General features: G+C 37.0%; 1 protein-coding gene across 7 annotated transcripts in view; it reads left to right on the top strand.

The window, feature by feature from the left end:
• Window positions 1-23,105, top strand: part of Anks1b (ankyrin repeat and sterile alpha motif domain containing 1B) — a 1,102,934-nt gene that overhangs the window by 270,035 nt on the left and 809,794 nt on the right. For 6 of the 7 annotated variants that reach the window (XM_052165654.1, XM_052165651.1, XM_052165653.1 and 3 more), the window contains exon 9: window positions 21,857-22,000. The exons of the other annotated variant lie outside the window; for it this stretch is intronic. In XM_052165654.1, coding sequence (XP_052021614.1) covers window positions 21,857-22,000 — 144 coding nt within the window. The remainder of the gene's footprint in view (window positions 1-21,856; window positions 22,001-23,105) is intronic. 7 annotated transcript variants of the gene reach the window in all.

The following is a 23,105-nucleotide window of genomic DNA, read 5'->3' as shown; positions in this document are numbered from 1 at the left end:
TTTATAATCAAGAATGTATCATATTCCCCCATCACTGCACGTCCTTTGTCTGTGACCAGGTGAGAGACTTTTCTATCATTGCTAAGGGTATCCAGAAACCTGTGGTATTTATTCTATTTACTACCACAGAGAAGGGAGCCTAGAAGAGGCTCCTGAGCAGTTGTGTGGTTTGAATAAGAATGGACTTCATATAACTGAATGTTTAATCACCAGGGAGAGGCACTATTTGAAAGGATTAGTGCCAGTAAGAGGTGTTGAAGGAGGTTGTCAGTGGGGTTGGGCTTTGAGTTTTTTAAAAGCCCAAGCTAGCCCCAGTGGTGTCTCTTTGTCTGTCTGTCTGTCTGTCTGTCTGTCTGTCTGTCTGTCTGTCTGTCTTCCCCTTCCCCTCTCCCTCTCCCTTTCTGGATCAAGATGTAGCTCATATTGCCATGTGTGCTATGGATGAAAATGGACTAAGCCTTTAAAACTGTAAACCAGCCTTAATTAGATCCTTTCTTTCATAAGAGTTGCCTTGGTCATGGTGTCTCTTTACAACAATTGAACATTGACTAAGACACCAATGCACCAATGACTACCAGGGAAGAATATTAGCTTTTTGCTTTAGGAATGAGATCTCAAGTGTTAGGTTCCTCTTCACCCTTCACAGTTGGACTGGAGTTGTTCACAGCCATTTAGGAAGGAAGAAAGAATGGAGAGTGGAGTGCAGACCCTCCTCTTCCATAGTCATAGTCTTAACACCCCAGTACTAGTGAGGTCCCTCCTTTCTTCGTGCTTCTGGTAAGGAGTATCACAGAAAGCCTAATACAATATAGCAACTGCTTCCTTGTGTTTCAAGTCTGACCATTTTTGCCAAGATAGAATGGAATACTTTTAGATGAACTTTTCCTTGGCTGTATCTATTTTTTAAAACTGGAAATTTTATTCCAAATAACAGAAGCAGCTGGAGTTCTGGCTGGGTCACTTTGATCACTGGTGGGAGTGAGCTGCTACTCAACAGTCTTCCCAGCAGCAGATTTGATTTTGGTTGAAAGTTCTAGCAGTTCCAGGAGAGGATTTAATTTAACACTATATGGAAAAAACATTCAGAAATTACTTGCAACTCCTATAGTTTTAAATTTAGCAATCACATTTCTCTTCTCCCCTGCCTCTGCCATAAGTCCTTACCAGTTTATGTATTATTTAGGCTATGTTATTTGTTACTTGCAAGAGCAGCCTTAATGAGAACAGAAGTTTTGAGAGTAACTGATGTTCTTGTCAGTTTTATCATGGTACCTGGCTACAGTGGTCATACCTCAGTGCAGGGTCTAGGCATGGACTGAGCCAAGCAAGAGGTAAGAGAACAAAAGGAAGAAGCTAAAATTCACTTCTAAAGCCCTTCTGAATATTTCAGAAACTTATTATTAAAGAATCCCTTAAAACATTTTTATAGGTATCATTACCCCAAACTCATTCCACTTTTGATTTTAAAGTCTTATGTGGTAAAGTCTCTAAATAACTTTTTTTTGTATTACATTTACTGTTATTTTCATTAGAAACTTCTTTAAATGCAATTGCTTATTTCTTTCCCATTATAAAGACTAATCACTAATGTGCTATAGTATGTAAGGAGAATTTTAAAGAAGTTAATTTTCCCCAGTCCCTTAAAATTATGTCTAACAATAGTTTATTGGCTAATCTCTCTTTCTCCAGAGATTTTTTTTTTCCTTTGATGCTTTCTCTCATGTATTCTTTTTATGTAGTACAGACGAGTAACTAGGATTTTGGTAATACTGAAGTAATATTTAGTGTAATTGGACTATTAGTGTTTCTTCTGTTATTTTTCTTATAAGTTAGTGTGGTGGTTTTCTTTTTTATTCATTTTTATCACATTGGCATTCATACATTTGTATTACTGTGTTTTGCTCATATTCACAGCCCTGTGACACCCTATTTCCTCCTCTCTTCCACGGATGCCTTTTTTATTTAGTGTTTTTCTTTCTGCAGTACTTCCCTTCTTGTTCCTGACTTCCCTCATTCGTTGAGACAGGGTTCCATGTATTCTAGGCGTGCACTCACTCTGTGGCTGAAGAGAACGCCTGCCTTCACCTACGTTAGCCGCGTGTAGCCAGGGCCCGTTTGTCCTGTACTAGAGACGGAAGCCAGGCTTTGCACATGCTGGAGAAGTCCTTACCACCAGACACACAACACAAGCCTTTTCATAACCTTTAAAGTGCTTTCACTCACCACTGTTTCATCATGTTTCTAATAGATTTTTTTTTTTACCATCTTTCTCATCAGGTCCAACTAGCATTGATTCATTATTTTAGATTTTAATTTAGAAGAATTTATCATTTGAATATCATCAGCTATATCAATTTAGAATCTGATTTAGGTTCTCACAACTTAGAGAATCTGTTGAGGTTTTGATTATTATGATTATATTATTATTATGGCTGTTGAGGTTTTGATTATTATTATGATTATATTATTATATTATTATGGCTGAACTCAGCATCCTATCTCTGGACAGCTCTCCAGCTCGGAGACCATTATTTTATTTCCTTTTACACGTCAGATGAGACAGAAGGCAGACAGACAGACACACACGTACAGTGAGGGAGAGGGGAGGGGATTTTCATACATTGTTCTTGGCATGGAATGAGATTACTCAGCTCCCCTCAGTTGCTTACCCAAATGCGAGCTCCATTTTCTGTAATATCACTTCGGCTCTTAGAGACTTCCAAAAAAATGTTTTAATCTATACTTACTATCTTATTTCAACCAGTTTTCTTGTGTCTTTGTTTTGACTCTAGCAGTTTCTTAACATTCCTTGCTTATGATTATTATTTAATGTTCCAGAAAAAAATTTAGCATCATTGATTAATAAGTCATGCATGAAGAACAACTATAAAGACATAAAGTTAGCTATAAAGACACCGGGGGCTAGGGAAATTACCCTAGGAAGGATGGAGTTAGGAGACAGCTTTGCCAAATCCTGACAGTGATGGATTCAGACTTGATTGGAGAAGCTACCAGATGGTCCATCTGCCTGACCAGTCTTGTTGGGAGTCTGGAGGCTCAGTGGCCCTCAGGTTTGACCTGTTAAAGAGGTGCTTAGATGTAACTTACCAGTTGTTAGATGCAGGGTGATCAAGAAAGAGGCTTTGTTGGGAATAGAACGCTCACAAACACCTGTAATGGAATCCAGTGACCTCATCTGATATGTCTGAAGATAGCTACAGTGTGCTGCTCATATACATAAAATAAACAAATCTTTAAAAAAGAAACAAAAAGAAAAAGGCTTTGATTTTAAACAAAATTATGTTCCAAATGTGACAGATTTAGTAATATAAGGTCAGATCCATTTGAAATAGCTTGGTTTTGGAAAGAGTTATATATACTTCAAAGTGATTGTCAGATAATGGAACTATATAGCTAAGGAGCAGAAAACTTTCTTTTCTATGAGATGAAATGATTGACTATTAGAAAAGTCTAGTTTGGAGAGTGGGAAATGACTCAACAATAAATACGTTAGATCAGAAACGTCTGCTATCTTGGTCCTAGGCACTTTGCACTTACGTATCTCAGACAGGTGACTTCCCAAGCATGTGTTGGATGTCTTGGGGGAGACAGGATATGGCTTAGGTATTGCAATTAAAATGTTTGGGTTGCTTCAGGAATATTTCATTACATTCTGGTATATAGTGAAAATGCCACACAGGCTGAAGGGTAGTGCCGTGTTTTTTGCCTTATCCTGTTGCATCTGCAAGGCTCTTTTCCACTTACTCTTCATTGTTATTGTTGTTGCAGGAAAGCCCAGACAATTTAAAACTACCTAGCGGCGTTAATCTACTTGCTAATTAAAGATTTGATTTTGGAGGGTTTAGAAATATGATCAGTTGTTTCCTTTGGATACTGTAAATTAGTAAAATATTTCAATCAAAATGCATTTATTGAATGCTCCTGAACATAGAAAACATGGTAAATCCATAACTTGACTACTTAAACGTTGTACATGCCACACAATGGTTCAGATAATGGTAGCACAAACATAAGACAGAGTCCTCCTACTTCCCAAGTTGTTAACCCCAAGAGCAGGTTACCATTTACTTACTTAAAATCAGCTAGCTCAGTGATGGACCTTGATATAAAGACTGACCCAGAAGTTGTACATCATAAGCCTACACCCAGACCTGTTTCCTCTTTCCCAGTGTTCACACCACAATGTCCATAGTGATGAATAACATAGTTGAAGACACTTTCAGGTTGGAAAATTACCTATAATACAGTAAATGGAACATAAATATTATAATAAACTAAGACCATTGAACTGGGTAGTTTCTTACAGGACACATAACTTTTATTCATTTTATATTAGTTCTTTGCATATTAACACTTAAATGTGTTTCACATTAGTAGCCTCATACATCCTTTATAATAACTCAGATTTTTTCCCCACTGGAAACCAAAGTCACCAGATTATTTTATGAAATAAACAAGATCAGCAAAATACTTTTTGCAGAGATAGAATTTCTGAACTAATATCAAATGTGTTCTAAAAGAGTCTTCCAATTTTCTTTCCGTGAATGAGTCATAGTGTATTTAAATATTTTCAAATATTGTCTATCTCTGCTCATATTAATTTCCTGAGTAATGATTAAATCAAATTGTTATCCAGGCTCTAGTTTTGTTTATGGATTTCATCTTTACATGAGCACTGCATTCTGGGTTAGCATGGTTTGTCTTTGCATATGGACTGAGGAAATAGTGATATTCATATCTATCTTTAGGTCTGTTTTGTTAATGCTTGCAGTAAAATATGTTTCCTCATTTCAGAAAGAAATTGATGGCCATCCTTAACGTGCCATTTCCTCTAGCCAATAATGGGAGTAGTGGAAGTCACCCAAAAGTATCAAATCGTCAGTGTAAACCATCTGCTTCTCAGTTCTGTAGCAGTTCTGTGCCCCCAACCTACCCTTGGCAACATTAATATTAAAACAGACTGCTCGAAATCTTCAATTTATTTTCTTATTATATCTCTTTAGTGTTGTTATAGCCTGGAGTCGCCACTTTCCTGCTGACCTAACAGATTTAATGTCTAACTTGTGTTCATATGCTTTTTAGTGTAAAATGCTTCCTCAGCTTTTGCTAACTTCTTGTAGTTTAGTTAACACATATAAATTTCAGTTGTATACTTGGTTGCTCTAAATTGTATGTTTATATAAATGAATAGCCATTTCCTCCAAGATGAATAAAAATATCATATGAAGATGGGAATGACAAAGAATATATTGTTACACAATAGATTGGTATCTTGCAATATTAATTTTATTATGGGATTATTGAAGATCTTGATGTAGCTTGTTAAACATATCAAGTCTTTGCTATTTTTCAGTACAGAACACACATGCACATGTACACATACGTATTTACACATACACAACCAAGAGCACTTTTATTTTACAGTTGTCTAAATGGAAGCAATAAAGAAGGAGAAATAAGAGTTGCCCTATAAAGAATATGTATATACTAATTTCCCATAACTGTAGCCTATACAAATAATAGATAGTATTGTTCCTATTCTCATATACATGAAATATGCTTCATGTACTATCTAGAATAGTTCAAAATGGTAGACCAGTTGTCTAGACCACCCCTACATAGGGAATTCAGAGAGAGGATTTTTCATGACTGCTTTGTACTCAATTCTGGTGCTTTCTGGTTTCTTATTACAGTAAGTACAACTACAGGTACAAACTGTGTCTTAGCTTGTGTTGGACATCTTTTAAAGCATCTTCTTACAGCAGAGCCCTGATATAGTCTTTCTCCATCTTGATTTCCTTTATGGGAGAGTTTGTTAGACAGCCATTACCTTCATACTGCTTTGCTTATGTGCCTGTTTGGCTTCATTCACATTTTCCTAATCTTTGCATAGAACTCTCATACCCTGAGGGATTGATAGTCAATTGCAAGAGCATTGTCTTTTCTCCTTCATTCTCCATCATTGGAAATATCTGTTCTCTATTCATTCTTCCAGCACCTATTGCATCTCTAATTACTTTAAAAATTGTGTATGGTTTTACTGTCTAGCTATGTCCTTTTGTACACCATATTCAGGGGTCCTGAGATATTTTTTTTCTCTACTTTCACCCTAAATTTGTAAACAATAGTTTTGTACTTGAGTCCACGAGACTGGACAGACACATAGGCAAAACCAGGAGCTGAATCTTTAAACAGATTTATTCAGAGAGCTAAGAAATTTGGGAAGAAATGGATGCATGTCCTAAGATTTGTCTTACATCTTGTCTTTAACCAGCAGATTCTTTAGAGTTTCTTTATTGTCAGTTCTATTCTGGCCAGATCTCGTTTCTGAGACTCATGGTGCCTTTCTTCTTCTTATCCTCTCCTCTCTCAGTAGCAGACAGTCGTTCACAAGCAGTACCACGCTTGAGTCTCCCATCATCTGTGGCTTCACACTGTATCTAGATTAAGTGTAAACACCAAACAGATAAGTTGAGCAGTGTGTATTTAGATTCCTTCTTACAGAATGAGATACATGTATGCTTTTACAATATAGCTATTTGTTTACATCTTTTTGATCAATTAAAATTTTAAGAAATTTGCATCATTATTTTTGAGGTAGTAGATATAAATAATGTAATTTTAAATATATTCCTCCTAAGTGATAGTGAATTTATGTTCTTAGTAAGTTCAGGTTAATTTGATACCTTTTTTTGCTACTAATATTTATACAGGAGGAAGTTTTCATTTACTGTTTCTTTTTCTCGTTTACTTTCTGGTTTTGTTGTTGAAAGTAAATTCTTCTTTCACAATCCATCCTGACCATGGTTTCCCCTCCCTCCACTCCTCCCAGTTTCCCCCACCTTCCTTCTCCCCCAGCTCCACTCTTCCTCCATTTTCCTTCAGAAAAGAGGAGCCCTCCAAGAGACAACAGCCAAACAAGACAAAAGAAGATACAATAAGACAAGGTGAAAACTCTCATATTAGCTGAACACAGCAACCCAACAGGAGGAAAAGAGTCCCAAGAGCAGGCAAACGAGTCAGAGATACACCAGCTTTCAAGTTCAGGATTTTTTTTTAGCATGTGCCTTCATTAGTATAAAAATAACAACAAATACTATGTGAGGGGTGACTAATTTTCTAGAAATTGGGAAGTTGGCAAGAGCATGAGTAAGACAGGAAATGACTAATTCCAAGTGGTAAATGTGGACTTTCAATAAGAAGAAAGTGAATATTAACGTATTTAAAGGATTTGTTCAAAATAGAAAAAAAAATTGGCGTGACCCAGCCAGCAGGAAGCAAGCAATGAAGAGAGTTATACACCAGAGACACAGATGTAATTAATATGTGTCTTATTTAAAAACAATTAATGTGAGATTTATATACATTGATAATGGCATAGAACAACTCCTTATGTAAACTACCAGAACATTGAAAAAACAAAAAATTCATTATCAAAGGAAAGTTGACAGACTCACTAGATACTCCTGTTTTCTGCATAGTTATACTATCCTATAAGAATGTAAGGGGGAGGAAAATAGAGATGGAGTTATATAATCCCACTAAGTTGTACATACAGAGAGTAGGGTTTTGGGCAGGTTAATTAATCCAGCTATAGTTTTCAGACAGTAGAACATATAGGAGGGAGAGAGGGAGGGAGGTAGACAGGGAGGAAGAGACAGGGAGAGAGGAATGTAGAGAGGGAGAGCCTGAAATTGGTTTTTAATTGTAACAGAATATTAACCTCCACAGTCATAGAACAATGTCTATTCATGAAGACAGGAAAAGAAAAACTTCATTGGAAAAAGCAATACTAGGAGAATGTTATAAAAATTCCAAGAGTATCAAGAATTATCAAGAAGTATCAAGAATTATCATTACCATCAGCCCATTGGTATAATCATGTTGATCCATTCAGAAAGTTTAAATCTTAGTCATGAGTCTAAGCTACCTCTAGAGTAAGGGATAAATGAATATTTTAATTAATGATTAATATATTAATAACTAATTTTAATTATTGATTAAATATATAATTATATTTAATAATATAATTAGTTAATGATAATTAAATTAAAATGTAATTATATCATTCCCCTATTCCCCTTTCTTTTACCGATTATGAAAACAACTTAATAAAGATAGAATCTGAATATATGTATGTATATTAACTTTAAAATACTGATTTATAACTAGACTCTACTTTCTTTTCAATTATGATATACAGTCTTATCTTTTAACCAAGTTTAAAAATGGATAAGATACTTCAAGTTTAGATGTTTCAGTGGTTAAAAAAATCTTTTAGAAAATAAAAGTTGAGGGTTTTTTCCAACATAATTTATGATGCTGCTATTACTGTGCTGTTACATAAAGTCCCCCTATCCGACAAAGAATTCTGGATCAGTAGCATTCACAAACACATTATCAAAAATGCTTAAATAGTAACAAATCGGCCAGGCATCAATAACAAATGATTATGCAACACTTGTAAGTATATTTCAGAAGGACTAGCTTTGTTCACCACCATAACTGGGAGCCATGCTCCAGTCCTCTTGCTTATGAGAAGAGTGCTGGTTAGTCAATTTAAAAACAAGCAAACAAGCCTTGCAGGGAGTTGGGGAGATTTCTCAGTAGTTAAAGCATTCACTCTGCAAGCTTGAGGACCAGAGTTTGAATCCTGAGAACCTGCAAAGGCTGAGCAAAGTCTCACCCACGTGTAATCTCTCGCCCACGTGTAATCTCTCACCCACGTGTCATCTCTCACCCACGTGTCTTCTCTCACTCACGTGTCATCTCTCACCCACATGTCTTCTCTCACCCACGTGTCATCTCTCACCCACGTGTCTTCTCTCACCCACGTGTAATCTCTCATCTACATGTAATCTCTCACCCATGTGTCTTCTCTCACCACGTGTAATCTCTCACCCAAGTGTCTTCTCTCACCCACGTGTCATCTCTCACCCACGTGCTGCTATGGTGAGATGGGAGGCAGAGACAAAAGAGTCCCTGGAAGCTTAGAGGCAGTGATGAGCAGCAGAGACCACGGAAGAGGCAAGAAGAGGTGCAAGAGCATGTATGTGCCAGCAGACACCCCACAACACACGCACAGAAACACATCATACATACATACATACGAATCAAAATTAAAAATGTTCACTGGGAAACAAATAAATCTGGACCTAATGGGGCTGGAACAATTTCAACCCATATAAGAAAAGTAAAATGAGTCCCAGGTCTTAAATATGCAAAACATGGTAACAAGCTCAGTGCGAATCAGAGATCACAGCACAAGAGTAAAATTCTTAATCCGTCAGAAGAAAAGCATAGGGGGATATCTGCAGGTGTGAACAAACCAGAGTTCTCTGCTGATACTCAAAGAACACAAGGGTAATAGATATTCATTCATATAACTCTACAGTGAAGAGTCAAGTAGATCAGTAGATCCATGCACATGACTTAACAGTTTCCTCTGATTCAGGCAAGTGAATGTTCTCCAAACATAATAGGAGACATTAAACATCCACTAACACCAGAATCTCAAGTTGAAAGCACCATACAATGTTTGCACATGAAGATGGCTAAAAGGATAAAATTCACCATTGCCAAGGATGTAGAATCTCATACACAGCTGGTAGGAATGTCAAAGCATACATTTCGAAAACTAGTTTGGTAGTTTCCTGGAAAGTTTAATATATATTTACCATATGGCCTTGCGTCTTGGACATTTTACTCAAGAGAAACAAGTGAATACATATATTTTATGATTGTTCCTGACAACTTACTTCATGGTGGCCCCACGCTGAAAGCAACACAAACACCCAATAGCTGATTCTGTAAGTAAAATTTGCCATTCATTTGCTGAAATACTATTTTGTATTACAAAGCACTAAAGGTTGGGTTGGAGATGTAGGTAGTGATTGTCCAGCTGGCATGAGGTCCTTGGGTTCAATTTCTAGCACCGCAAAAACAGTGGTGATGATTACGATGACAATGATGGTAACAGTGGCAGTGGTAGTGGTGGTTAATAAACAATAGCTAAATTCCTACTGATATATAAAAATGTAGAGATTAATCTAAAGTTATGCTGAAGGAAAAAGGTTTACACAGAATGTGTATCTTATGATTTTATTTTTGCAAGGTTTTAAAAAAGACAAACCTATCAGAGTAGCAGAGGAAAGATTCTTGGGGCTTTATGTAGAAGAATATGGGCAGAGACAATGGGGGTATTCCATAGCTGGATTATTTAGACTAAACAAGATTATATGTTTAAAACCAACAGCATGTTTGTAGATGTGAATAATGCCATAGTACAGTTCATTTTAGGAATAAAATAAATCTTTAATGAGATTATATTTACTCAAATGAAATAGTCTGTCGTGAAGGATAGTTTTGCTTCCAAAAATAGCATATTTCCCCTCCTGTACTGTCTTACTAGCCAAACTTAGCTTCACTTAAGTTCCTAAAATAACCTTAGCAGTTTTGATATTGGCTTTTGTATGTTACATGTAAATCTGATCTCTCACTGTTTGAAATAAACAAATTATTTATCAAGTCAAAGTCAGAAACATGAATAAAGTTTTGAGAGATAATATCAGCATACAAATTCATTGTATTCAAATTAAATAGGAAAGGAAGTACAGTTTTTAAATTTCCCAAGTGGCTTTGTAAAGGAGCTCAACTATATAAATAGCTGGTAGGGATTAAATATGTTGAAACTGATCATTTTAAATAAAGAGAATTGCTTTTCCTAATTTATTCTTTTATAGTTACTGCAGATGAAGAAGTTGCTAGTAAGTGTGAAATACAGTTGGCACTTGAAACCCTCAAGTTTGAGTAATCAAAAAACACAGCAATATCATTTGCCTCATGGTTGCTAGGATGTCATCCCAATGAACATCTGAGCATATGGACCTGATTTTCTTCTGTTTTTGTTTCTTGCAGATTTAATTGTGGTTAAGGATTCATGGCTCATTTTAGATGAATCTGGGACCCATTATGTGTTTCAGAACACATAATTATTATAGCTTTTGTGGATGTCACTAACCTGGCCATGTACATAATTGGTTATGTTAAAATGTAGTGTAGGTCGAGGAATTTTAACCCAGCAATATGGTTGCCCTGGCAAGGAATCACATCCAAAGACCTTATAGGTCTGTGTGATCTGGCCAGATTGCAGACATGCTCTGGATTACAGTAGGATCTTGCTAGAATGTAGACATGCCCTTAGTGCACACCTTTAATCCCAAACAATGAAAATAAGGTTAGCTTATAGAAGGAAGCGGCCATGTTGGAAAGTGACCGTTAACTGAGGGGCAGACAAAGTGATGAATCAGAGAAAGATTTGACATAGTGGGTCAGAGATAGGATACACTCAACTCTCATAGGAACAGACAGGAAAGGGGCTACTTAAGAGCAGTACAGGGAACAATTTGATTCAGTTCAGTGAGTTCACTCCATGCAGTTCCTTGCAGGTCAGAGGAGGCAGTTTTACTGGGACTTTTTATATAGAGACAGATTGCAGGTGAAGACAGACGAGTTATAGGATGTGAAGGAGCCAGATGATTAGAACAGATTGCCAGAGGTAGTTTAAAGCTAAGCAGAACAATTCAGTCAGAAACTGAGAGAAACCACTTTGAATCAGCTTGGAGAGGAGTTTGAGTCAGAACAACTGAGTTGAACCAGCCAGCCAGAGTTCAGAAAGTGCTGTAAAGTGTGAGCTTATTCAGCAGTAAGCCTCTGAGACTACAATTACATCTGCAAATAAAAGTTATATTTATAGTAGGTGGATGATTCTAGCCTAGGCATTCACACATAGTGGTCAGGTTAAAGGGTGTTGTAGGTTGCCATCCAGAATAAATTTTTAAGAAAACTATACGCAAATACTCAGTGTTTTGGCCTGCCATGCTATTATATAACTCCTGCCCTCTTTTGAATTGATGAATAATAACAATTTCATGTGAAATCTCCTGCGTAATAAGATTATGCAACTTTGGAGAGAAGAGCCACCCTAAGGTAATATAAGGTATTATGCTTTGCATAATAATTGTACAGGAATTTGAAGCACCAATGAACAAAGCCCACGAAAAGAAATGAAATTCTGTTGTTGATGAAAAGCACCTGCCATTCAACCAATCATCTGATTTAAGGATTTTTTTAGTAAACAGAATCTTTGTCTTCAAATTATAAATTTTGCCTTATGTTCTAAGCCTTAGTGAAAACCAAGCCAAGTTAAATCTCTCTAAAATGTTCTCAGAACATTTAAGATTTTTTTCTCTTTACAGAAGAGAAATATTGATGGAGGAGAAGAGGAAAGTTGCCATTTAATGGTTTTTCTCTTCTAGGATTTTTGATGACAATCTGAATAGAACACAAGGGGTTGGCATGAAACTGTCGTTTAATAAAATCAAATAGACACCATATAATTATCATATAATAAACAATAAGGAGAACAAGTTTAGACTATATAAATAAAGGTCTCTTTTCCTGTGGAATTTTCACCTTCTGGACCTTTACAACTACAGTTATTCAGTAAAAAGTTTAAAAGGCATTTGAAACAAAGACATCCTTCCAAGTTTAAGTGTGTTCGTGAAGTTTCTTTTCCACACACTTATGTGCATATGCATGATTATATTTATTTTGATAAAAGGCTTTCCAAATACCTTTTATTCAACTCAGATAGCCCTGTCCATTCAATAGGAGGAAATTCATGCCTGACACTATAAACCTAGCCAAGTCCTTGAGGTTGGTAAGGTCCTGGAACCTAGAGGAATACCTTCTACATTACTAAACCAGAATAACCAATGCTAAATATGCTAAGTACTTATTCTTATGTCCACAGATAAGTGTAGCTGTCACCCCTCATCAAAGAAGCTGCATTTGCAGCAGATGAGGATTGTTCCTCAAAGTTGCACCTGGTCGAAATGCATAGGTCAATTAGCATAGGCTGCCCATCCCCAATTAGTACATTGACAACCCCCACACTAATACTCATGGAACATATCAGAACACGTGTGGAAGACTGCAAGAACCAAAGGATTAGGATATTTGCTGCTATATAGACCCATTTCTTTTAAAAGGAGGACTCCAGGTGCACAGATAGGGAGGAGGATGTGATTCTGGGAGGAGTTGGACTGAATAAGATCAAGATATTATATCAAATTCTAAAAGAATTATAAAAACATTTCTTTCAAAATAAGTTTTACATTGCAGATTTCTATTCTGACTTTAGAGGGCAGTGCTAAACCACCAATTTTCTATACTTCTGTTATAGCCATTTGTAATGATTACTATAAAATAAAACTGAAATTTCAATCATGATATTTGTGATACAATTATGTGATTTCTATGTAGTAAAATTAAAATAAGAGTTCATTCACCCAATACTTTATTTAATGGACACTTAGTAAGTTTATTATAGACAACACATTGTACATGATATGAAGATGAATAAGGCTGTATTTTCTTTCAAATAGATTAAAACTGAGCAGGGAAGTTAGACACACTTGTATGTGTGTGTAAATGCTGAAGCATTCTGTGTGCAGTCCCAACCCTTTTGCGATTGTGCTAGTAAAACTATCAATAATGACTATTTTACATGGCAGTGATGGAAGTAATTCTATCCTGATAAGAGCCCTACAAAAGTAGGAATTATTATTACACCTTCTTTGGCAGGTAAGGAGACTGAGGATTAATGAGATTAAGCATTTATTCAAAGCTGCTTTGTCTTAGAAGGTGCAGAGCTAGGACTTAGTGTGTTCTTGTTTGACTTCAAAGCAGCCAAGGCTTTTTGGCACTGTGCTATTCTTTACTTCAAGGTCTGTGTGGAATGCCATAGCATGTTTGTGTAAGCAATGGTAGACGTAGAGAACAGAGTGATGTACTTTACGCTTGTGAGAAATCTGGGAAACTTTCACATAAAGGGCAAAATCTGAACTGTACTTGACTCCATAGAGTTATAATACCCGCTAAAATAATAGTATTTATTGAAATAGTCAATCACTCTGTATCTATCATCTCATTTGATTAGGAAGAAAAAGAACTGCTGAGTGTTACGTTTTCATTGTGTAAGTGAGGCAAACAAGGCTGAGATTGGTCAGATTTGAAAATGTGCAGTTTGAATTTGAATCTAGGATGGTCTGCTTACAGAAGCTACATTTTTGACCCTCATTATGTACTGAATAGAGAAGTAAAGTAGAAGGGGTGGGTAAAACTGTGGAACATGATTATGTAAGGCTAAATAATTCTACTTGACTGTAGTCTGGATTGAACATAATGAAATAAATGAAAAGGCAAAAGGAGGGTTTCAATACCACAGGTTTGTAATCCCAGCTATTTATAACTTGAATTCAAGGCTAGCCTTGGCACCTAGTGAAGCCTTAAAATTGTATGGGTAGAGAGGTGGGAAGGATCTGGGAAAACTTTGGTTGTGGGGAAAATGATCAAAATATGCTGCATAGAAATATAAACCAAGAAGAAGACTAAAAAAACAAATAATTTTTTGTGTATTAACCTTCTTGAGTTCTGAGGATTGTAGCCGAGGTATTCTGTACTTTTTTGGCTAATATCCACTTATTATTAAGTTCATACCATACATGTTCTTTTGGGTCTGAGTTACCTCACTCGGGATGATATTTTCTAGTTCCATCCATTAGCCTGCAAAACCTATGATGTCCTCATTCTTAATAGCTTAAGAGTATTCCATTATGTAAATGAACCACATTTTCTGTATCCATTCTTCCATTGAGGGGCATCTAGGTTGTTTCCAGCTTCTGGCTATCACAAATAAGACCACTATGAACACAGTGGAACGTGTCTCCCTGTGGTGTGGTGGGGGCATCGTTTGGGTATATTCCCAAGAGTGGTATAGCTGTGTCTTCAGGTAGATCTAATTCCAATTTTCTGAGGAACCTACTGAAGTTGGGGACCCCTGTGGTTGTATTAGGGAAAGGCTGGAAGCAGATGAGGAGGAGAGCGGCTCTCTAGGAAGACCAGCAGTCTCAACTAATTTGGACCTCTGAGATTTCTCAGACACTGAGCCACCAACCAGGCAGCATACATGAGCTGGTCAGAGGCTCCCAACACATATATAGCAGAGGACTGCTGGGTCTGGCCTCAGTGGGAGAAGACAGGCCTAACCTTAACCCTTGAGAAACTTGAGACCCCAGAAAGTAGGGAGGCCTTGTTGAGGGATAATATCCTCTGGGAAACAAGGGAGAAGAACAGGATGAGGAGCTGTGAGAGGGGGCACCATGAGGGGGGCAACAGCTGGACTGTAAAAAAATAAAAGTAATAAAAAATAATTTAGAAATGCTAAATCACTAACAAATAGCAAATAACAAATGGAATAAGCAATACAATTTTTTAAATTAGGTATATATATATATATATTTATTATATATATATATATATATATTTACATTTCAAATGTTGTCCCCTTTCCTAGTTTCCCCCTACCCCCAAAATCCTGTAAGCCATCTCTCCTTCCCCAATCAACCCTCTCCCACTTCCCTGTCCTGGTATTCTTCTACACTACAGCATCAAGTCTTTCCAGGACCAAGGGACTCTCCTCCCTTGTTAGACAGTGTCTAACAAGACCATCATCTGCTGCAGATGTGTCTGGAGCCATGGGTAACACCATGTGTCCTTTTTGGTTGATGGTTTTGTCCCTGGGAGCGCTGGGAGTTCTGGGTGACTCATACTGTTCCTCCTATGGCACTGCAAACCCCTTCAGCTCCTTGGGTCCTTTCTCTAGCTCCTCCATTGGGGACCCTGTGCTCATTTCAATGGCTGGCTGAGAGTGCCCTCCTCTGTATTTCTCATGCACTAGTAGAGCCTCCCAGGTGATAGCTATATCCGACTCCAGTCAGCCAGCACTGTGGGCATCCATAATAGTGTCTGGGATTTATAACTGTATATAGGATGCATCCCCAGGTGGGGTAGTCTCTGGATGGTCTTTCCCTCAGACTCTGATCAACCTTTTGCCTTTGTACCTCCTTCTGTGGGTATTTTTTTCCCTTTCTACAAAGGACCCAAGGATTCATGCTTTGTTATTTTTTTAAAGTTGAAAATAGGGTCTGGAAGTGATAGTTTCATGGAAGAACACTTGTTCAGCAAACAGGAACTTTAAATTTAACTCCAGCTCTGAGTAAAAAGTCTAAAGAATAATTTGATCACAGAACCTTTAACATTAATTGAATAATTTGCATATTGTTCATTGTTTAGTGGGAAATACTTGGAGATTTATGAACGGGGATATGGTACAAACAGATTTTTTTTAAAAGAGAAGATATATAGGGAAGAAGTTAACTGCATAATTGAATATATTAGCTGTAGAACCATTAGCAGAACTAATGAAGTGAAATATTGAACTATGAAAATTGATGGATTTTAGCTGAGCATGCAACATTTTGTGTGCTAAGCAGCGTTCCTGCTGATGGCCAAACCAAGAAACTAGTTATGAATGGGCGAATGAGATGCCTTTGAAAATTTTAAATATATTTTTGTGTGCAACAAGGATATAATATGTACAAGTTCTTATTTGATTAAAGTTATTTTTATTTTATTTAAAGTGGATTTTTTTTCATGTAGTGTACTCTGATTGCAGGTTCGCTTCCCCGTACTTCTTCCAGCTCCTCTACACTTACCCTCCCATCCAGGGCCACACCCAATCTCTTCCTTGACAGAAAACCAACAGCCATCTAAAGATTAATAATGAGATAAAATAAGATAACGCAAAACAAAATGAATTGGGAAATGACAAGCCAATCAAACAAGAAGAAGCCAAATTAAAAACACAAGATCTGCATACGGATACAGAGACACATGTTTGCGCACTCAGGAATCTCATAAAATCCCCAAACTGAACTCCATAATATGTATGCAAAGGACCTGTAACAGAGAAAAATAATCCTTACCATTATGAAACAGAGAATCCCTCAAGGTGCTGTTGAGTTCATTTGTGTTGCCCAACTACTGCTGGGCACAGGGTCTACCCTTGAGACTAGTTTGTTTCCCCAATGACACTCTTGACTTGGTGTATTTGATCACTACTTGCTTCCCTGTTCATCCTGTAATGGATGTGTGCACTTTTCTCAGTTCTGGGACCCCATCTGGCATAGACATTTTAGACTGTGTTCTTGCTGCCGCAGTCTCTGTGAGTTCATATATGTGTCAGCCCTGGTGTGTCTAGGAAACCTCCATTCCTTGGTCTTCCATCTCTTCCCAGAATGCTGAGCCTTGAGAATTTGATGGAAATGTCACTTTTAGGGTTGAGTGTTCCAACATCTCTCACTTTCTGCACATTGTCTGGTTGTCAATCTCCATATTTGTTCTCATCTACTGTAGGAGGCAACTTCTCTGATGATGACTGAGCAAGGCATGGATCTATTATTGTAGCAGGATGTCATTAGGGATCTTTTCATTGCTGTATTCCTTAGTGTAACAGTCGAATTTGGTATTCCTCTAGGTTTTTGGCCTATTTAGTCCCAAGTTCTTGCCCACCCAAGAAGCACTGAGTTGGAACTCATATTCCATTTTATGGAAGGGGTTTTAATTCAAATCACATATTAGTTTGTCACTCTCACAAGCTTTGTGACACCAGTGAGCCAGCATATCTTTCAGGCAGGTCACTCTATGAAGGGTTTGTATCTGGGTTGTGTTTACATTTTATTCTTTTGGTAGAAGGCAGAGTACCTTCCAGCTCCATGAATGCTAGTTTTTGGTGGTGATGGCTTTAAGTAGGTGCCAGCTTTGTCTTCTCCATTTTCAATGAGTTCTGTGTGTGTTATCTTCAGTAATAGGGCTTTGCCATCAGCTTGTGGAGAGCCACCAATAGCCTTGGTGATATCTTAGATTGTTTGGGGGTTCCCATGGGAACCCTTTGGCCAACAACTCAATTGGATGTAACCCATTACCAATGTTGGCAGCTTCATTTAGTGATCAGGGATGTCCTGTTGGGGTTCTGGCTCCTCTGTTATTTGACACTTTTATTTAGTACACCTCTCTATATGTATACGTTGTAGGAAGCGTCTTGTGTAATAGATTTCCATTTGACCCTCAAATGGCTCTTAGTTTTAACTGTCCCTCCCTGTATTCTCTTCCTTGCCCACTCTCTTGCATCTCCCCTCCCATTGATTCTCTCATTCTAGTCTCTCCCTTCATCCATTCATAACTATGTATTGTCTTTCCCCCTCCTTGGGAGATTCATCCCTCCCTCATAGTGCATTACTCGGTACCTCATCTCTGCAGTTATATGGTTTGTGGCTTCCTTATTAATGACTTAAAAGCTAACATCCAGGAATAAACAGTCCATACTATATTTGTCTTTCTGGCTCTGAGTTCCCTCAGGATAATTTTCTTCTAGTTCCATCCGTTAGATTAATGTTTTAGACTTCACAAGATAAAGGACCTTCAGAATAAAAAAGTTGGTGTGATTAACACTTCCTATTGCTTATTTAGCAAATATGTATTCATGCAACTATGGGTTGATGTGGACCAAATTGCAGAAAATTTAATTGGTCGTTGCAAATGGAAAAATGTTCCCAGGGATATCATCATGTCATACAAGCATTAAAATATGCATATTTTGTTTAAAGTGCAGTGCAATAGTTTACTTATTCAATTTATTGCTGTTTAAAGGAATATGTACAATATGAGAGCTCTTGTAATACTGCAGCTAAGGAAGGTCTTTAGTCTGACAGTCTGGGTTTAAACTCTTTTTTTCTGCCACTGGAAATTTTTGTGGCCTTGGGTTTTACTCAAGTTTTCTGTGCCTTGGTTTCCTTGTTTATAAAGCAAGGGCAAATAATGTTCACCTTAAAAGTTGGTTTGTGAACAAGAATAATTAACACAGAGTGATCCCATGATGCTACAGACCACGTAGTAAGTTTTCAGTAGAATGTGAGATGACAACTAATTAATTAAAGGACTGTTTAATTGCATTGTTTTCTAGTTGTTGGCAGTTGATAAAGGGAAAGCTAAAATGTGGGTGTAGAAAAATCAATTTTATTTATAATGGGAAGGAAAGAACGTCTTTAATTTTATAATCAAATGCCTTTCTAACCCTAATAATTGTGATCTGTCAGTATTGCGTGGAGCACTGTCTTCTGAAGACCTTTTACAAAGTTTAATTTTTAACTTAAATTTTTCTGAAAGAATAGTTGTATAAATTCTGTGAGAATTTAATACATTACATTTTGTTCACATTTATCCTACCCCCATCTCCTCCCAGATCCACTCCCTTCCCTACATATCCAACACCTTGGAAAACAAAACAAAAACAAAAATCCCATTGAGTCTAATTTTTGCTACCCATAATATGCTTGGAGGTAGGTGCCCACAGGCGGGTGGTCACCTTACCAGGCACCACATGCTTAAAGAAAATGACATACCCAGCAGCTGTTAGTTGCCAGTAACTCTTCAACTAAGGGCAGGCAGGGCTTAATGTCTACCTTCCTGCTCCAGGCTTAGATTTTGCCTGATTCAGGCCTTTTCGGGGGTTTTGCATGCTGTCCCAATCATATGTGCAACTGCCCTGTAGTCTAGAAAATGTTTTCCTGGGAGGGTGGTATATGTTATAAGAATTTCATTTACAGCTAAGAACTCTGCAGTTTGTTGTTGCCTTCATGTTAATACATTGTGAGTCTCTATGTTAATTTCCATCTATAGCAAAAAGAAGCATCTCTAATGAGATTTGAGAGAGGTGCTATAGGTAAAGTACTACATCATCAGAAGTTGGTTAACTGCAGTGTCCATTTAGAGGCATGTCAGCTTCTTCCCTATGGCCTATGACTTGTCTTAGCCACAGGTTCCTAGTCCTGATAATGGTGCTAAGTATTGCTTCCATCTTGTGGTGGAGGTCCTAAAGACATCGGAGAATGCATGGTTACCTCCATTACCTTCATGCCAATATTGCACCAGTGAGTGTATCTTAACAGATTCAGCTCACAGGGTTCACAGCTGGGAAACAATGATGACTAATTTTCTTCTTTGTAAGCAGGCATAGCACTAGGATGGAAGCCTGTAATGTTCCCTCTCTACCCTGCCCTCCCATCCCACACCCCAGTTAGTCCTAAATGTTCCATTATCCATTCTTCCCCCTTTCTGCCACTCTGTTCTATCTCCATTCCCTTAAAAATTCCCTCAGGGCCCCTGACTGACCTCTGTGGGTGTCTCAAACGAAACACAAATATCTAAAGATTCAAGCTAGCATCTATGATACATGAATGAATGAATGAATGAATGGACAAATGAACAGTCTTCTAGACTGTTTCCATGTCCTGACTTTTGTAATAAAACAGCAATGAATATGGATAAACAAATATGTCTCTCAGCAAGGTACAGAGTCCTTTGGGTATATGCTCAAGAGTGAACCAGCTGGATCTTGTGCTACATCTGAATCTAACGTTTTGAGGTACTTCTACAAAGATTTTCATAGTGGCTACATCTGTTGGGACTCCCACTAACAGTGAATATGTGGTCCCCTTTACCACATCCATGCTAGCATTTCTTGTCCTTTTAAAACAGTTTATCCATATGTATTTTTAGAATCCAGTCCACTAAGCATTTGGTGGGGCCTTTAGTAATAGACATTTTCTTTAGTTCCTGAAAAGTTTCTTTGTATCATTTCCTTGAACTTCTCATTTATATTCTCTTTCTCATGATTATAGAATTCTTGTTAAAGTTTTGGGTTTAAAAAAAACTCCCTCAGTTTTCTTAACTACTATCTCTTTTTTTCTGTTATGGTATTTCCTGATGTATTTTCTAGTTCTTCCACTGCAGTGCATGTTATGTATGTATGTATGTATGTATGTATGTATGTATGTATGTATGTATATAAATATTGTATGTACACATGTGTTTATTTATGTATGAATCTATGTATTTGGTGGTATTATTCTGTTCTTGTTTTATAGATATCATCTATCCACCCGAGGAAAAAGTAATTTAAAAATGTTTGTTTTATTAGAGACTTTCTTTGAATATATGATGACCATTATTTATCCATAGTTGAAACATTAAGAAGTATTTTGTTAGTGGACTCGTTTGGGGTTGTCTTTCTGTGACCATTTCCTCACAGTTTCATGAGTAGTCTGTCTCTCTTGTTATTCAATCACACAACCATTTTCCTTTAAGGTTCTCATCTGTCAGCTAATACCTCTCTGTCTGCTACACAAAAGTTACCCGCCATTGTCCACACATGTTCTTGACGCCGTTCGTTTGCTTCCTTCTGTTCCCCTCACTGCCTTTGTCTCATAGTGTGTGAATTTTAATAAACCTGGTACAGTCACTTTGGTGGGATTTGGGACACAGTGAAAGTAAGTTTGTATGGTTGGCATGTAATCTACTTGTGGAATTTTAAAAGTATTATTGACCCCTGTCAGGCCTATCATAAAGAGTTTGTGGGGTTTACTTTTAGTGGTCCCCTTAAAGCATTTCTTACAGTAATTCCTATTTCATTCAAATATATCATATCGGCCTCCTTGCTACATTTCCCTAAGTTCTATAACTAAACTTAAGGTCTTGATAAACCATAAAATTTCGCTCATTCATTGCTGTTTACATATTTTCATGAGTCATTATTCTCCAGTACAAACTTTATTCATTTACATCTTTCTCACCTACTTTCTTTGCTCTCAACTTAAAATTGAATTAGGCAAATCTTTGGCCTGGCGAGATGGCACAGCTAGGTCACTAAGGCTAGATGTCAGCTGGCCCGTTAACCATGTACCAGGTCACTAAGGCTAGATGTCAGCTGGCCCGTTAACCATGCACCAGTGAGTCAGTTATGTGCTTTGATTGATGTTACAATATATGAACAACATTGGTATAATATATTGGTATAATATAAATTTAATTTCAGAGAACTTCATCTACAATAAATTTGTCACCAGGAGAAGTGGAAGACGACGAGGAGGATCCGAACTCTTGTGGACCCACAGGACTCTGGGAGGCGCTCACTCCTTGTAACGGATGTAGGAACCTTGGCTTTCCCATGCTTGCACAGGTAACACTTCACTTTTTTTTTTAAGGTAACACAAGACTGTATGGTGGTCGCATATTTATTTGCTTCATCTTTTCCATTCAGAAATGTCTTTGATCCTTTGCTCCATTTATAAGGCTTTATTTTCCTTCTTCTTTAGCTTCCTGTGTGCCTTGGTGCAGAATACAGTGAATTTTCATGTTTGTTATGTTTCAAAATTTTGGTGTTTATACTGAAAGTTTTTCCTATTTATAAATATTTAATATTTATGATCCATAAATATGCCATTTAAAAGAATATTAAGATATGACCTAAAGCTATAGTTAGAGGAGTCTATATGTAAGTTGTTTAAAAGCATCAGTAGTAATACCTAATTTTTTAGCACAATGGAAGCATTATTGAATAATATGACTGTATCCTATGTTCCACTGAGAATTTTTAAAAATGAGAACAGAACACTAAAATACTGATTATACTGTTTACAAATATTTCAGAGCTAAATAGCTTTATTATATTGTGGGTTCTTCCTAAGGTTTAGAAATGAAATGATAGAGTTAGGAAATTTGAAGCTGCAATACAAATGTTTTTATATAAGATGAGGTAGACTTCAGACAGATGAAGATAATGTTAAATAAGGTTCACTATATTGAAAATGGGTAGAAAAGTAATCTAGGCCAGATCAGAGCCACGTTGTCTAGAAACAGGTATCATGAACACAGTTCTTCTGATTTGCACCTGGGTCTAGAAACCATTCCTTTTCTTATGGTCATGTCACAGGAAGTTTGATCATAACCCTCCAAACGCCAATAAGAATTTTTATGAAAAACTACATAGGATATTCATGTATATGAATAATGTAGTATATAATATATTCATATATATTATATGATATATAATATTTAAATATATATGTACTCAAATATTTGATATATAATATTTACATTTTTCTCTGTAGGACTTTTGTAATATCTGCCCTAATCTTTATATAATTTGCTATTAAGAAACAATGAACTGTGAGTTCTGTGAAGAAGGAAGATCTGTTCATTGGTATTCAATATCTGTGGATTATAGCAGCAAAGTTCTTGTTGGTGTCAGAATAGTGGGTGGACCAGTGGACATGTCTTCACTT

Source organism: Apodemus sylvaticus, chromosome 20, assembly GCF_947179515.1.
Source record: "Apodemus sylvaticus chromosome 20, mApoSyl1.1, whole genome shotgun sequence".
Classification (NCBI taxonomy): Eukaryota; Metazoa; Chordata; class Mammalia; order Rodentia; family Muridae; genus Apodemus; species Apodemus sylvaticus.
The sequence above is the reverse complement of the archived record's forward strand: the minus strand, read 5'-3'. Positions and strand labels throughout refer to the sequence as shown.